At 45.2% G+C, this 16,683-nt stretch overlaps 1 protein-coding gene across 3 annotated transcripts in view; it reads right to left on the bottom strand.

Annotated features, from left to right (window-relative positions):
- Positions 1-3: 3 nt before the first annotated feature.
- Sulf1 (Extracellular sulfatase Sulf1) overlaps positions 4-16,683 on the bottom strand; it is a 104,400-nt gene continuing 87,720 nt past the window's right edge. For 2 of the 3 annotated variants that reach the window (XM_078182253.1, XM_078182254.1), the window contains exons 5-17: positions 9,790-9,940; positions 9,461-9,636; positions 7,558-7,668; positions 7,139-7,431; positions 5,025-5,366; positions 4,440-4,611; positions 4,134-4,362; positions 3,895-4,074; positions 2,866-3,835; positions 2,384-2,791; positions 1,801-1,992; positions 1,632-1,719; positions 4-1,408 (exon numbers count right to left, since the gene is read on the bottom strand). In XM_078182253.1, coding sequence (XP_078038379.1) covers positions 1,318-1,408; positions 1,632-1,719; positions 1,801-1,992; positions 2,384-2,791; positions 2,866-3,835; positions 3,895-4,074; positions 4,134-4,362; positions 4,440-4,611; positions 5,025-5,366; positions 7,139-7,431; positions 7,558-7,668; positions 9,461-9,636; positions 9,790-9,940 — 3,403 coding nt within the window. In that variant the 3' untranslated portion in view covers positions 4-1,317. The remainder of the gene's footprint in view (positions 1,409-1,631; positions 1,720-1,800; positions 1,993-2,383; positions 2,792-2,865; positions 3,836-3,894; positions 4,075-4,133; positions 4,363-4,439; positions 4,612-5,024; positions 5,367-7,138; positions 7,432-7,557; positions 7,669-9,460; positions 9,637-9,789; positions 9,941-16,683) is intronic. The other variant, XM_078182255.1, reaches the window with a different exon arrangement.

Here is a 16,683-nt window from a genome sequence, read left to right as displayed (position 1 = left end):
CAATTGTTTGGACAGTATTTATTTGTTTATTTCACATGATTTAAATACATTGTTTTAATTTCAAAATCTTGAAGATATCCTCAGAATACTAACTGAGAACCTAGTACATAACACAGACATACAATTGTAAAAAAATAAAATGCTAATGGATACAGTTACGCGGCCGTTTCATTCAAACAATATACAATTTCTTTTTGGGGCAAGATTAAGTATTGTCTAAAAATCTCGTTAATTCGTTAAGCAATTACATCCAATTCGATAGAGTGCATAGGTCCATCAGCATTCCATTTTTTCTCGTAGAGACTGTTAGGTGTAGCAATCACAAAAAGTTATTGTGTTGCTTCTAGTAAGACAGGAGAGATTGCGCGTGGCATTTTTAATTCAAGTATAAACAGTCTTAGCGTTGTATACGTTCAGACAGTGGCTGGAGTTGCTTTCTGCTTTCTATTTTTATTCTGTCTGTACAGAGCGGAGGTCAAAGACGTCGGTAAAGATTGGTAGTGATGATCGTAAGACATTTTATGGCAGTGCGTGGCGAGAGCGATCTTTATTTTTTTTTTCTTTCAATTTTGCACTGTTTGTGGACAATAGAAATGTTAAAAGTATGGCAGCTGCACTGGAATAAATGGTTCACGATCGTATGATAGTGTAGAGACTGTTCTCACAAGTTTAGGCGAGAGATGTTTTTTTTGGCAGGACAATTTCGCTATTATTGTGTTTATTATTTCGTTGTGCGTATCAGTCCACAGTCAAGAATCCAAATTCGAAGTGCCTTTATTACGGTAGACCCGAATTCTTTCTTCCCTCTGGACAATCTACTGTCCAGCCTACTGCCACCTACTTTCGGTTGACCGATATTTTAAAATTGCTCTAAATTTCATTAGGCAAAGTGTCGATACAAATGGTCTGTTTCTCCTTACAATAGAGACCTAAAGAGACGGTGGATAAATAAATTATTATAAAAAATATCTGCTATTAAGTAAAAAAAGGATCGTCGTCGTTATTCGGATTATTTCTTTCGTTTCTTTTTTTCATTTGTTCGTCATGTGCATCGACGAGACGTTATAATTTCACGGTGAAGAACAGTATAATAACGTTGTTTGAAAAAATCTGCGCGTCGCTTGTATCGCAAGCTCCGGCTCTATTGGAATCAAAACGTTCGTCAATTAAATATATCACGTTTTCGTTTCCCTTCAATTAAATATCACTAAATAAATTACGTTATTAAATGCATCGCGAGAATTAATTAATATACATCTAAGGCAATGCATCGCGGATTCTTCGGCAACACATTCGAAAGAGAAACAAATAAACCAATCAGTACTGGTGTCTGTGCCGCCGGAAGTTCGCTGTGTCCTGGTGATGCCTCAAACTGCTCTGCCAGCTTCGACTGCGTCTGTTCCAAACACTGTCCAACAAGAAAGCAAACACTGCAGATATGCTGACGAATTATGTTATTTTCTGCCACGCTACTCTTCTACAATCTTGGCAGAAAGTATTTCCAGCATTCAGCTTTATAAACGATAAAAACAAATGTAATTCTTAACATCATTCTGATCGCAACAACTCCCGAATACTTGCTGCCAGGGGTAACATTTAGCGTAAGTTTGAAGCTTTTTAAACAGACTTACTTTTGCAACTTTTTTCGTCTCTTATTAGGCGGACTACCGAGTTCACTTTCACGAATAATTTGCAAAGCTGACGGTACAAACATATCCTCTAGAGAAACATAAACAACATGAGATCAGCCATCATGAGAGAAAACCTGTTGCTTGGTTTAAGAATTATTCGAGTTCTTACCGAACGTGTTCACGTATTTTCTCTTCGAAATTAATCTCTGATGTTGCTGCGGCTGCGGCATGGCCTCCTTTGCACTGCCAACGGTACAGTCCCTCGTACCTTTGCATCCTCTCAGGTGTTCCAGCTGATCGTGAAGTTGGGATCGCTCGAGTGGTGTTAACGATGACAATCTGTTCCATTGTTCGAATGGATCTGCGCGAAAAATAGCAGACATCCTCAAAGCCATGATAAATCGATCAAACATAGGATTCCAGAGAATACAAGACCACTGTAATTTCGATTCTGCGAACATTACTATTTAAGTCTACATCTTTAACAAGATCATAACTCTTTGACGGATGAATATTTTCACTTTAAGATTCAACTGAATGTGGGGAACATCATCTACATATTCAAACTCGAACAAAGATATTGAATTATTGTTTTTAGACAGTAAGTTCGCCAGAAAGAACGCGTATTCCCAATGCTCTGATAATTCTCATCCTTTAAATGACTCGTTAATGTGTTTAGTGTTAGACTCTAGTTTGCCAATAGTCCTATATTCTCTTAAACGGGGTTCAAAATTGTTCCGCGATCAGCTTACCGATTCTCAGATTGTAGAATGTGACCAAACCGGTGGTAAATTCGCAGTAAAGGAAATTATGCGTCGCGTTAATAGTACGAAGGCATGAGTAGGTGTTGTTGTTGGCGTTCGTACAGGAACAGAATGGACCGGCGCTCCACAAGGGAGCAGTCCGCCAGTGATCATTATCGTGCTCGAAACAATTCATTTTCTCGGTCAAGCACTCCTTCTCGAGCTTGGCCTTCTTCCTTAACTGCCTCTCCTTCTTCTTCAAACGCTCCTTCTTCAGTCTTCTCCTCTCTTCGCGGGCGATCTCCTTCTCGTCCTTTTTCGTGAACGTGTCCGGCTCGCAGTAGCACTTATGGCGAGCTTCCAGGGGATTGTTCAGCAACGGCGGCAGTCGTCTGTTGCTCGACAGATCTATAACATCTTTCGTTTAAAGAAGATACAATCGGTTAACGGGTCATCAAAGACACCTTGTTCTACTGAAATCGATCACCAACCTTGTCTGTTCTTCCTATCGGGAGACTCCAAAATAGTCACGTCTATCCTAGAGGGACCAAGGTTCGCAGTTGTCCTGTTCTTGTGAAGCTTGGGAACCTTCCTCGCTGGAGAGACCGTAACAGGAGTCGTCATCGGTGTCGTGGACAGGGTGGAAGGCAAGGACTCTGACCTAGAACGATCTTCGGTGGCTATTTTAGCGAAAACAGGTTTTGTTCTCTGTGGTTCGGTAGACTCTGTATGACCGGTAGCATCTGATCCAGTCTGCGAATCCATTTCCATAATGGTCTCTCTGTTGAAATCGTTCGTGGTCCCTAGGGTGCTGAAAGTCTCCCTTTGGAGCGTCGTTTCCTTCATGGTGGTAGTGGGAACGGTGGTATACCTACTCTGATGGAACTGAGTAGTCTGAACTGTAGTTGTGCTCTGCGTGGTCACGGTCGTTCTCACAGTTTCACTGATATTGACCGGCGACACCTCGTCGTGGACGCTATTCGTGAACAGCGTGTTGTTTCTGCGATGATGATGAACCTTCCTACGCCGCTGAGGCTTGTCGTCTTCAACTTCCGTGCGATTATTAGCAGTGTCCTTTATTTTCTGACGACGCGGCAATCTCTTCGGCTTGGTCGTCGTAGACAGGGTCGTGGCGATTGACTCTGTCGTGGTGAACGGCTCGCTCTCGGTAATCTCCGCGAAGGTGACAGTGATTCTAGGCCTTTCTGTGGTCTCTGTAGTTGTGATCCTCTCTTCGGTAGCTTGGTCGAATTTCAGAGTGGATCGGGCAGTGGTAGTTGTGGGGTTCGTGGTACTCGTGTGCTCGTGTTTCTTGTGATGACGGTTCGCGTGAGGCTTCGGCGTGTGGTGATGCGGCTTTGGAGTTTCCTTGGCATCTTTCGCGACCTTGGCGTCCTCCATAGCCTCCTCCGGGTCGGGAATAAAGTGTGGTCGCTTGATCATCAAGTGACGTTTGATTTCCTAGAAAGAATTGGACGATGTCGGCTAAACGATATAGAACAATGGTCGAGATTACTCACTCTCAGAGTTTCCAGCTGCATCCTCATCTCCCTTATCTGCTGCTCGATCTCTCGTCTAGAGATGCGCCACTCGTTCGGATCTTGATAGACAGTCTCGGAGCAGTTCACTCCGCCTTGGGGAAGGACCGAACACTTCGATGGCAATGCTTTCGTCGTTTCCGAGTGACGAGCTTGGGTCGCCTAAGAGAACAACATCGGTTAGTCTCCGATAATGATTAAACATTTAGCGGCGAAAGTACCTTCAAGTCGTGCAGCTCTTCTTCTATGCTCTCCATGATCTTGGTAACGTGTTCTACGGTATCCTTCTTAGCCACGCTCCTCCGTATCCTCCTGTGCCTCCGAACAACGTCTTCGATGTTCAGTCGTCCTCTTACCACCTTGTCCAGGCTGGGATCAAAATCGTCCATCGAGTAGTCCATCAAAGTGTCAAACTTTAGCTTCTCCTTGGCGAGAGTGCGATTATTAAACCTGAAGATACGTGTTCATTAAATATCTATAGCATAGTTTATAAACTACGAGTAAGTAGCTTTTTAAATGATCTGTACCCGGAGCTCGCGTATTCTCTTCGCAAGTCCCTAGCCAGCTGATTCAGCTCGATCAAGAAATCTTCGTCATCTTCTTCATCTATAGCGCGGCGATCCCGTTCTCCATCATTATAGTCATCCTCATTTGTATCTTGATGATCTTCGCTGGCTTCGTCTAATACGTCTCGCTTGCCTGCGAAAACCGTGAGTGAATATGATCTTGTTTAAATCATAAAAGCATCTTCAGGAAGAGAAGCGAGAATTTGTACCATTTTATATCGAACTTGAATTTAATTGTTAAATTTGCAATATTAGATCCATCAATTGTTCATATACACAATTTCTGTCTTAAGAGAATTTTAAGATAAGGAGTCTTAAATACTGAGAGAAAGTGAAGATACACTGATCTTTTGCAACAGCAACAATGTTTGCTAGAAACTTTAGATGGTAGGAGACTTGATGTCGCTAGCACGGCGACGTTTGTCCTCAAAGGGGTAAAAGAATTTAACTACCACTTTCGCCATCTAAATGTCCAAGGAACTGCTATTTTATTGGTCAGTACTGCGATTCCGTTAGGCAAGATCGTTGATTAAAAACTTTTAGTACCTCGTCTAGCGAAGTACCTGGCCACGTCGGCGTAGCTATCCGTTCTCCTATCTCGGCTAACGCTGTATCGATGTCCATCGTAATCATTCGACTCCAACCTGGTGTAGACCACGCCATTTGGTGTGAAGCACGCGCATTTTTTCGAAATCCGCCGCGGCGGGGCCGCATATTTGCATTTGTGCCTTCGCCAACGGTTACCATCCCTCTCGCACCGCCATTTTTGGCCCATTACACAGTTCGCCTGGGCTTCCGGTCGCGAACACTCGATCGCCAGTCGCTCATGCTTCGCCGAGTAAGTCGAGTGCACTGGGTGTACTCTGTTGTCCAAATGAGGATCCGAGCCTGAAGAAATTAGATATATAATATTTCTTGAATATTTGGAAATAGCTTGATCTTTATTTCCGCTTACAAAATATCATTTTAATAGAGTAGTGGATCTTGTTATTGCGGGATAACCAATTTCTGTGCCTACGATTTGTTTTCGAATATCGAATAAGACGTATAAAAATTTCTTATTTATGAAGAAACAAAAAGAAGAATACAAAGATATAGCATGTATTATTCGATAAATATAGAGTTGATTATGCCCGGAAACAAACCAAGGGCACAGGAATTGCTTTGCTGGTCGTCATCCTTTTCATCTTCTTTGTCTTTACCGATTTGCTACTCCAGTTACTTCGTTGTTCAAATAAGATCACAATAATATCAGCGATTCACTCAAGGGTTGAACGAATCAAAGTTGACGATTTATTTCGAATAGAATAAAATCTGTTTTCAGTTCCTGGTTGCCCAAAATAAATTCCGCCAACAGACCTCTCAATCTGGAGTACGATCTGTCGCTAAAAGAATGAAAACCATTTGCACCTGGATTTAAACGGACTATGTTAGGTGCGATCTCGGAAACGACCTGGTTTACGACGCGTCGCATGGCGACGGTTCGGCGCTGGTCTACGAGGACGAAAGTGATGGTACGGTTTTATGAAGGGAACACGGGCCAATAAAACGGGATTAGAGCTGATCGTTGCGTAAATCCCAACGAAGAGCCTGGGTTGGTGATTTATGTCCGAAATGGAACTCGGACCCTTTCCGTCGCGATAATCCGGCCGAATAAGATTTCAGTTAACCGCGGCTATCACCCCGACCATCGTCAGCGTCTCCGCATGATCTAACATTTATCGAACCAAACGATCCATCTTCAAAACCAGTTTCATTCAAACGAATGTCGATCAACCGTCTAATTAAACTTTCTCATCCCGAGATCGTCAATTTCCTGATACACGGAAACAACTTCCGATCAAAGTCGGGAGATTTTCATCCGCCCCCGCGGTTTCCAACTTGTCAGAAGCGTCGCAACGCGGCTAAACCAGTTAAGACCCATTTAATCCCACCGACAGCTTCGCAAATCCGCGCTTAACGTAATTTATTCATTGTGCGATTGGATCATGACGTGAGATTGCCGCACTAGAAGAGTAGACTGGGTTTATTGCCGCGAAAAGGTCAGCGCGACATCGCGTTACAGGAGTGGAAACGAGGTCTCCGGCAGACAGAGGATCCGTGGAGACTATCGCCAGCAAATATTGCATCTGGTAGAGGACAATCGCATTATTTTGTGATCTAACCGGAGATCGTAGAGCTAGAAAATCGTTGTTCAAAAGACGAGGCACATATGATGCGTTCAAATCACCAATATGTGTGAGAAAGACATTTTAAAATCTAGCCTGAACTTGGTCGCAGAAATAAATCGATAGATTACGGATCTGTATGCAAGATCAAATTTTGTCTTCCTCAATTACAATAAACAGAAACAGACATGAACATGGAATATAGGGACGAAACGGTATATTCCATAACGTAAGTGCATGTTTGTACTTTACTATTTTACTCATATTATTTTTAATTCGTATTAAATAAATATTTCAGAATTCAATACGTTATTTAGAGACATCAATCTATTGAACAGTAGCATGAATATTGAACAACAAGTTGAATAAACTCAGCAAATTGAATAAAATCGATGTCAATCTTATATCTCTGAAAAACATTCTATAATAGGTACTACTGTTTCGGATCGACTACAATGATCTTGTTTGCGCTACTTATAAAGTTAGCCTTACTTGAATCGTCGATGACGGAGTCCTCGAAGTCCTCGTCCTCGGAGATGTCCTGGTCGCTGCCGGTGTCGTTCTCTAGGAACCGGTGCTCCGGTTCGTGCTCGACTTCCGGATCGGCCGAGGTCTCCTCTTCCTCTTCCGGCGTGGCGTTCGCGTGTTGTTTCGCGATGGTAGCGTTCTGCTTCCTGGCCTCTCTAGCTTTCGCTTCGGCGATCGATTCCGGCGTCTCCCGGCGTCCCGACGACTCGATCAGGAAGGTGTCCGGCCATTTGAATTTCGATCTCCGTCCGTGTTTACTGGAAACCGAACAAGCTCCGTCTGTTCCCATTCCATCGTCGCATCGGGTTCGATCGTTCTGCGGATTTTTCACGGGCCAGCCGTTTTTTCGGCCCCGCGAACAGGAATTGGCAATGTATACTCACTTCTGGAAAAGTTTCTTGAAAGAACGACCGTCCATCTGCGGCGGCGTCTCGACGCCGGCTATGTCCAGGAACGTCGGCGCCAGGTCGATGTTCAAAACTATGTCGTCTACGCTGCAACGTCATATAGATGCTTTATCGTAATCCAATATTGGAGGCTCCCCACCCCTCGCGCAACCCCTCTCGCACACCCCCCTCGGGGTAAATACCGAACTCCCACCTCGCGAGCATATTCGTCCTGCGAGTGTCCCGGCATTTCCAAGCCGACGAATTTCCTCCCGGCTTTTCTCGGGCCCGTTCGTAATATAACCCGCGATTCATGGCACCGTAATACAGACCAACGTTTACTTGCTCGTCCGAAAAAAACCCCGTCGAATTTCATCCGCTTTTTTGAAATTCTGCGCATAGCGCCGGGACAATGAAATTCCAACAGTTTTCACGGATATGGATTTTTTGCCGGAACATAATCGTTCGGTTCAGGGAAGTAATTCTTTTTGAACGATCATTAGCTAGGCTGCTTTTAGGACTGAATCTAATTGGGCTAATTTTATGTTTCCTAAAAGAATAATATTTGTCGAAATGGTGCGGCTAGAAAAACAATCCTATTATCGAAGTAAAACCTATGTAAATACCTACAGTTTTTAAAAAGTTATTAGAACCGTAATATATAGACTGCAAATGTCATGTATTTTTCTTGTATTTAGACAAATGTAACAAAATTCTAATATTGACCACGGTTAATGAAACTGCAAGTTCACTGCGTTGTAAGGATCGCATCTTCATTCTTTTAATAAAATGGCTCTCACCCAAAAGATAATGATTTTATACATTGATTTTCACGCGTGACGGTGTCAAAAATATTGACAGCTTAGTATAAACAAAGTAATAATCAAACTCGAAAGCTTAGGCATTTTTGAACCGGGTAACTTCATTGTCCCTCGCCGGAAAAATTTAAAAATTGAGCGAGTGCAAACGCTGCCAAGAATAGAGCTCCATAACGATTCGACTGATGCAGATCGGAGCCCTTCAGTTTTGCGGTGCGACTTCAATGGTGTTTATTAAATCGGCTGGGAGCGTCGAAGAACCGTGCGCGTTGCTTGCACACGGAAGTTGCCCTGTGCGTCATTAATCTAACGGCGATGTTTATAACAGACGTGGCGGTTGTGCTTCAATTTATACGCGAGTGGTCGCCGGTTCACGTTCACACGGTAGTTTGGCAACACGAGGAGGGCCGTCTCGGTTTACCAGCTGGTTTTTCGTCGCCGGTCGGAGAACGCGACGGATATAATTTATCGGTTTCCGAGGCTCTCCTCGTGGCGTCCCGCGGAACCGTAATTCCAGGAGACGGCCAGACAACGGCCACTTACTCTGCGAGTGCTCTATTTATTGCCGGGGGAAAGGATCGTTGTTCGATGCGGCTCGATATCGTCGCGGTATTTCAATGGGTACGATCGCCGGGGCTCATCGTCGAAAATTATCGGCGCTCGTGACTCGTCCCTTTTCCGAGGGAATTGACGGGACACGGCCGTGCTTGTTCCGCGGGAGCGCCGCGCGTAGCCGGCAATTAACTGTGCAACAATGTTGACGAGAGGCTCGTCAGACAGAGGGGAAACGGAACGCCGGAACTCGGGTGGGGAAATCCGCGAAATCTGGATCTGTTCATCGTCGCCGCGGCGGCGGCGGCGGATATGCCTGCGCCGCGATGAATCAATTTGGCTAAGTCGTTGCTACCGGGGACCGTTTCGTTCAACCGTGGTCGCGATTCGTCCACCGTCACGCCTCTCCTTGCCACTTAGCGCGATCGTTTATTTTCCTCTCCGTTGGTTCCCCTCGCGGGCGGATTAACGAGCGGTTCCAGGAGCACGACATCCTACGTGGAACGAAAGTAATAATAAACCTTGCTTACATGGTGCCGGGCTCGATACCAGGACCTCGGATCAAAAATGGAACTCTGACGTCGAACTCGAACGGAAAGCTCTTCCCCTTGATCAGCCCGAATTGGCCCAAATGGTAGCCGTGGTCCGACGTGTAGATGATGTACGTGTTGTCCAGCTCGCCCAGGTCTTTCAATTCTTGGTAGATCTGTCGAGGAAGGGCGAGACGTCGAAATAAATTACCGTTTCAGCGAAGCGGCGTTTAGTCACTCCGCTGACTGACAGTGGCAGATGCATCGATTTAAATCCCCTCTACGCTTCCCTCCTTCGAGAAACATTGCCGATCCCATGAATCACCTACCCTGTCCACGGCGTCGTCCACGCTCTGCAACGTCTGCAACCTCTTGGTCATCAGCAGGTCCGTAAACTGCTTGTGGATCGGCTGCATCTTCTGCGTGACTTGCAAAATCCATTGTTTATCCGGGTTCGGGGCGTAATCGTAGGCTGGCGTGCTGGAACAAAGAATTCGTTTCATGCCAGACGGCTACCGTGCATTATGGACCTCGATCATCCAGAAAACACGCGAAATTGCTATGGCGCCAATTTCTTCGTGGGCTTAAAATCTGATCGGATAATGATACTATTCTCTCAGACGTTCGATTGGTTTAAAGTATTTATTTCGTTTATATTTCGATGAGAACGTGGGGGGAGTACGAAATGTTTGCATTCTACATACGTTTCACCTGTCGTTTGCAATCGATCTTTATTTTTCGTTGTTTCTCTCGTTGAAATCATCTTATTGTAGATCTTAAAAAATGCATAGAAAAAAATCGTACATTTAATACGTAACAATTTTCTCCATGTCAAGGAAGTGTCGTCACAAAAATTAGACAAGGAAACTGTAGAAGATATGTAAATTTGCCGCCACTCAATTGTGTAATTTACGTGCAAAAATATTTCGTCGTACCGCCAGTAACTTATTGGTAATAGCATCAAGCCTACGGAACAAGTATAGTAAAGGAAAGGAAATGATTTCTTTTTCTGCAGCAACATTGCAGAGAACCATCTTGGTATTGATGACGACTTCTCGTCGAGTTTCGAGCCGGGTCGCTAATTGCGACCCGTGCTCCCCGGCTTCGAAGAATCCCTATTAGCCGATTAAGTCGCAGAGCGTGGCTCGAGTAACTAGGATTTAGGTGTGCTCGCGCGACGGTAAGCGCGGAACACGATCCCGACTAGGCGAAATTGAATTAATCTCGAGTATCTAGCGAGACGCGAGAGTTCGATGCAACGAGAAGGTGAAACGCGTTGGACCCTCGAGACACCGTAGCCCCCTTCCCATCCCCCCTTATCCACGGCCCGTCCTCTTTCAGCCTAGCTCTCCACCAATTACGCGAGACACGAAATTATGGGTAATTGGCCCTTCACCTTCCTCCACGTCCTTCAGGAACGCTCGCCTCGAACGTGGAGGATCTTTGTCTTATTGGCGGACCTTCGTACGGGATGCAGGAACAGGTTTACGGCCCCGGTCGCTCAGAATTTCATAGAGTACCGACCGGTCACCGGCTGGAAAACTCGAGACCGTCCACTTTGCTTTCGGACCCGAGGAATTTATTGAAATGAACTCGTCCAACCGAGTTCACACCTTCGAACCTTTATTTAAGTGACATCGATACTTCCAAGGCACAATCACATTCGTACATCCGTACACTACGTTCCCGACATTCTTCCCGTCATCCTAAAAATTCGCCAACACGATCCTACAATACACGGTCAAAAACTTACCTACTCTACTCTCACCGTTTTTTCCAAGACACTAAACAGCCAATAATATCCAGCCCACTGGAAACACACTTATAACCGCGTTTCCTAAAGGAAGCTCAGTCATGAAATCATATTGTTGGAAGGAAGACTGAACCTACCGAACACGAACAGTGACCGTAATAAGCGAGAAGAGTTTGACAAGATGTGCCAGAATAATCAAATTTATTCAATCTCGCGAAGGGGTCTCGTTAAGAGTCGCGAAACAAAAAACCGGTCGGTTAACCACCGGGGGCCCGTGTCTAGGGTAGCTGTAAATTCTTCCGGAACGAAAAGACGAAGGGACTGTCGGAAGACGCGATCGTTTTTAAATAACGGAACGCAATTCGTCCGAGGAGAAGAAAGCGGGGGAGGACCAAAAACGGCGAGAACAAGGAACACGGTCCGCGTTAATTTCGCCGGATAGCCTTGTTTTTGTTTGTCGGGCTTGCTGACGGTCGTAAAGCAGCTCGTTCCTTTATGCAAATTTAAAATAAAGCGCGCAATCTGACGGTGGCGGCCCCCGAACGAAGAATACACCACCCCCGACCCCCCGCGCCGACGTATTTCGTCTGGACTCCGTAATTGCAGCCTATTCTGCGTACACCGGCTCGCCACGGCCACTTAACTTTCCCGCGAGACACTCCACGATCATATTTTGCGGCCAGACACGTGGCCCCCACTCACCCCCTTGTTGCCTCCCTCGCGCTCTCTCTCTCTCTATCTTTCACTCTGATTGCGACCAGCTCGTTTGTCTCCGCGCGCATCCCCCGAACGCGCTCTCATTTGGCAGCACAGCTGTCTCTCGGTGCAGCCGCGAATTTAATCGACCGCTCGAGATTAATCGGCTAAGGCTTAATTAGGAAATCACGGATAAGCAGCCCCTCATCTGCTTCCTCGAGAATTGTGCTCCGTGATGTAACTATTAGGGACTTGACGGTGAACCTACCTCGGTCAGATCAAAGGTACTTCGTTTTATAATTATTTCAATTAAAGACATCCTTCTATGGTTGAATCGGTTTCATTAATAGGGTGCATATTGTTATCGCAAACCATACAAGAATGAAATTAGAGCTGATAAGATAGAACTAGAAAAGTAGTAGCTTCATTCTGACAGCAAAAAACATCGACACATTGGGTTTTCATTTTTTTTTTGACAATGTTGCAGGTTGGCAAAAAATCTGAGAAAAATTGAGTACTCCAGCCGTGATAGTACTTTATCAGGGAATTAATGTAAAAGTTTTACCGATTTTAGTTTTCGAGAAGTCTTCAATTTTCCGATTTTTTGGGGGTTTTTCATTTTTGATAATCACAGCTTGCAACTGAAAAATCTGAAAAGGTTCTATAACGTGCGGCTTAATGTCCAAAATAAGCCATATTTTTTTCAAAATTTTAGAAAGCCGCTAAAGGTGGAAAAATGCCGGAAAACCGCGAAATCTAATTTACCCTGTAACTACCTTCACGGACAAGTTCCAGGGTTAAAATTTTACACAGATGAGTTTTTATTGGTCAGCTATCGAACGGTGAATGACTCATTGAAAACCCTCTAAGGGAAGTTTTGACCATCTTAATCGGCTATGCCCTTTAAAAAATTGACCATTTGATTAATTCATCGAAGTATTATTGTTTATCATTCATGGTGCTAGAATTTATTTTACGAAGACTTCGAACAGAAAAGAGAAAAAAGATTTGTATTCATTTATTAATGATAAGAAATATGGTAGCAATGGACAGTAATATCTAGTAGAAAATTTAATAATTAATTTTGTAAAATCGTCACGGGCAATAATTTAAAAAATTGTCTACTACCATTCACATTTTTCGTCTCCAACTGACAAAGAAAATAGATTTTCTTTCTTCAGGATCTCAAATAGAACATTCAAAGCAAATCCCAAGTATTCCAGGACTCTGCGGAAGATGCTCTATTGGCATCTGTCTCTGAAAGTTAATCAGCTTCCAGGACTCCAGCTCGAAGTATCATTGTGTCATTCGATCGTCCCCGCTCGGGTCTCGATCGGTCTCCGAGGATTTAAAGAGACCGCGGTGACGCAGTTTCGTCATCGAATCAACTGGTGGTCGTTGGGCGACGAGCGCGATCAATCTCCTCGACGATCTGGTCGCATTAATGACCCGGCGCGGCGGCGTATCGTCTGCTTGTCACGGGGCTAGTCAAAAGCGAGGGCAGCGCGCTATTATCGCGGTCAACGAGCCCGCTTTATATTTTGACAACCCTTTCACCGTGACTAATCCAAAGGCAACGACACCGTTGGAGTTGAACCGCTCGTAACGCGAGGCCCCGCCACACTCGCCCGCGAGCCTCGTTTTAATTCCAGTGGAGCCCTTTAATATCACGGCCCCTGTTCCCCCTCGCGATCAGATAATCGGAATTTATCGCCGGAGTAATTAGCGGAAGAAATTTATGCGGCAATTACAGCGGGGACGCTGGTGATCTTTGCTCCGGGGCAGGATCGGCGAGAAAAGAAATTTAGTGGCGATCGGGTGTACGCCGCGCGGTTTTCCGACGCTCCGCCTCGAAACCGCGACGCCGATCGATCTCGCCGCGTTGGATCCGCGTAGATTGCGCGATAACAGTCCCCGGCAACGGCGGAATTGATTAACGAGGCAACAGAGACCGCCTGTCCGGTCGAATTTATGGACAGTCGAAGAAAAGTTGCGCCGACCGTGCGCGTGTCTCTTTCCGGAAAGAGAAACCGGTGAACAGAGACCGATAGCGATCGAGCGGAGATCGTTAATTATCGCACGTGAAAGAAATCGATCGGCTGACCCGGCTCCCGGATCGCGGGCGATCGAATTTTTCTACGATTTTGATGGATACCGCGAACGTTTTGAACAATCGATCCTTCGGGACCGCTTGCCGTGTGCGCCCACTCTTCGGAGACGTCTTCGTCCGCAAAGTGGTGAAAAGACGCTCGAAAGCACGTTGACGCAGACTATTACCACGGTGAACTTATTTTTCCTCGTTTTACATGGCCTACTTTCCTGCTGCCGGCGATACTCGGGGACGCTTGACAGCCACTCGGGCTCTTTCAAATATCGATTACCCCCTGCACCCGATATCCTTAGACCTTGCATCCGTCTGCGTCGGCCATCTCCGCGAATTTCGATTCGCCAAAAGACGGGGAAACATCCTCAGATATATCGGAGGATGTGAGATGAAATCAGAAAGATTGGGAAACGTGTCCCGGATCGTAGAGTCCCAAGGGGTTGTGGAGTGTTTTCTGGGGATCGGGGGTGAATGCTTCTATGAGAGCCTCCATTTTTATGGGAACTTGCCGTTCGATTTGTCCCCGTTGTTCCTTCGCATTAAATATCGAGAAAAGGGGCCAAAAATGAAGTAAAATCTGTTCAATCCCCCTAAAAGTGGGAGTTTATAGACACGTATTGTCTTATCCGATAAACTACATTATTTCTTGTCGGTGTTCAAATATTGTATTCGATGCGACTGGTTGCACATTTGGTACGACCGACATGTTTAATGTCAGTTTAATACCCGAAGTTGATCAGTCTGTTAAAAAATGTAAGATTGCTTTTAAAATTAGCGCAGATATGTCGCGGTTGAATAACCACGAGAAACTTTTATATCCACGGTTTAATATTTTCTTTATAACATTAAAATCGCATTCCGGTCATTTTCGTATCCATGGTTTCCTCTATTAAGAGCGTTTTTGAACGACGATGTGGGAGGTGCCGAGCAGTTGCAAGAAGCTTTAATGCCATAGAAGGAGGTCGCATTCCAAAACGTCGAGAAACAACGCCATATTATATCCGTCGAAATGTGTGTCGCGTATAAAACGATCGCTCCCCTTCCGCGGCAGCGATCCTGCTCGTTAACATTATAATATCCGTGCTCCTCCTATCCGATTTAATTGGATTCGATAGAAAGTTCCGCGAACAGATTTCTCATTAGATGACAGTCGCCTCCTCCCGCGCGCTCCCCTCCTTCGCTCGCTCGGAATAGTAAATCTCGTTTCAGGATCTGCGAGAAAAACTAGCGGCTGGTTCTCCGTTTCAATCGGACGATCGATATGCCGGTCGGTGTCCCGTTGTCGCATCGAGCTTATCAGATGTTGCATAAAGCAGATAAGTATCCGGCGACGGCTCTGTAGCGAAATTGCGGGGAAACGAGCTGGAAAAATCGGTCCCGGTAACACGCGATCGCAGTGAGTGGGACACAGATCGTCCGATCGAACGTTATTGAATCACGATTATTGACCCAGTTGATTCACGAGCGCTCGGAGCGGAAAGACCGGCTATTACGCACGCCTCTGCCGCGTGTAAATGAACGTTAATAATCGGCAGGCGGAAGCGAAACCGCAGCTCTCTCCCTCTCTCCCTCTCTCTCTCTCTCCCTCTGTGTTCAAGCAAAAAGTCGAATCGAAAAAGTCGAGAGGAAGTTGAATTTATTATTCGAGCGGAGCGGCTTCACGACGCGGCCTCCGGCGAAAAATAAAGAAGCCCGATCAGGAAATTACCCGGCAGTCGTAAAACTGATTTCGCGCCGGTGTCGCTTTAATCCCACCGCGCCAGCGCGAAAATATTAATTCGAATCCCGGTCAAACGGCTGCTTAAGGGCACGCCGTGTCACCCCCCGTCCCCCTACCCCGGGCTCACTCCATCGGTAAAAGCGTCGTGAAAGCACGTAATTGCGCGTGCCGTGTGGCGTGCATTAATTTCTCTCGATTAGCTTTTGAACGTCGCGCCGCGATGCACCCATCGACGAATTGAAAAAGTCCCGATTATGGAATTAAACGGCGACAGCCCGGTACCTATGCAACCCCGTTAACCGCGTTGCATTATGGATCCCGTTTAATTGGAATTTATTGCGTCACGCTGGTATTCGGTATCGGCCGTAAACACACGCGGCCAGCACCGAAATAAAATTCATTTCGCCCGTGGAATTTCCAATCTTTCTCGATTTCCATTTCTCTGAACTGCGACGTTTCTGCGAAATCCTCTTCTCACGCACGCCAATTTAAAGTATTGTTCGCGGGCAGAATGTCGGTTGGTTTTGTGACGGTTTTATCAGAAAAATTCGCGTGCACCGTACCCAGAGTTAATTAAAATTGCGATTTAATAAATAATCACGGGAAGGATCAATTTTTGGCGAGTGATTTTTTATGATTCATAAACGGAGCATCGTGTGAAATTATAATTGGTTGTTGTATAGACATTAACTGCTGTTCAGGATTATGTTACTCGTTGTAAGTGTATCAACGGTTACTATAATAGTAGTAAGATTTACGGCAAGTCATACACTACCTTGGTAGCAATAAAGTTAGATATTTGTTCGTTTGTATCATCTACGATTCTTTTAACTTCAATGTTGAGCCTAGAACTACCCTCTTTTATTTTACGGAATAGACAACTATTATTTATTATTTTGAAAATATAATAAAATATATTATATAAATTATTACTATGTATTATATGTTAT

This window comes from Augochlora pura, chromosome 6 (genome assembly GCF_028453695.1).
Source record: "Augochlora pura isolate Apur16 chromosome 6, APUR_v2.2.1, whole genome shotgun sequence".
Classification (NCBI taxonomy): Eukaryota; Metazoa; Arthropoda; class Insecta; order Hymenoptera; family Halictidae; genus Augochlora; species Augochlora pura.
The sequence above is the reverse complement of the archived record's forward strand: the minus strand, read 5'-3'. Positions and strand labels throughout refer to the sequence as shown.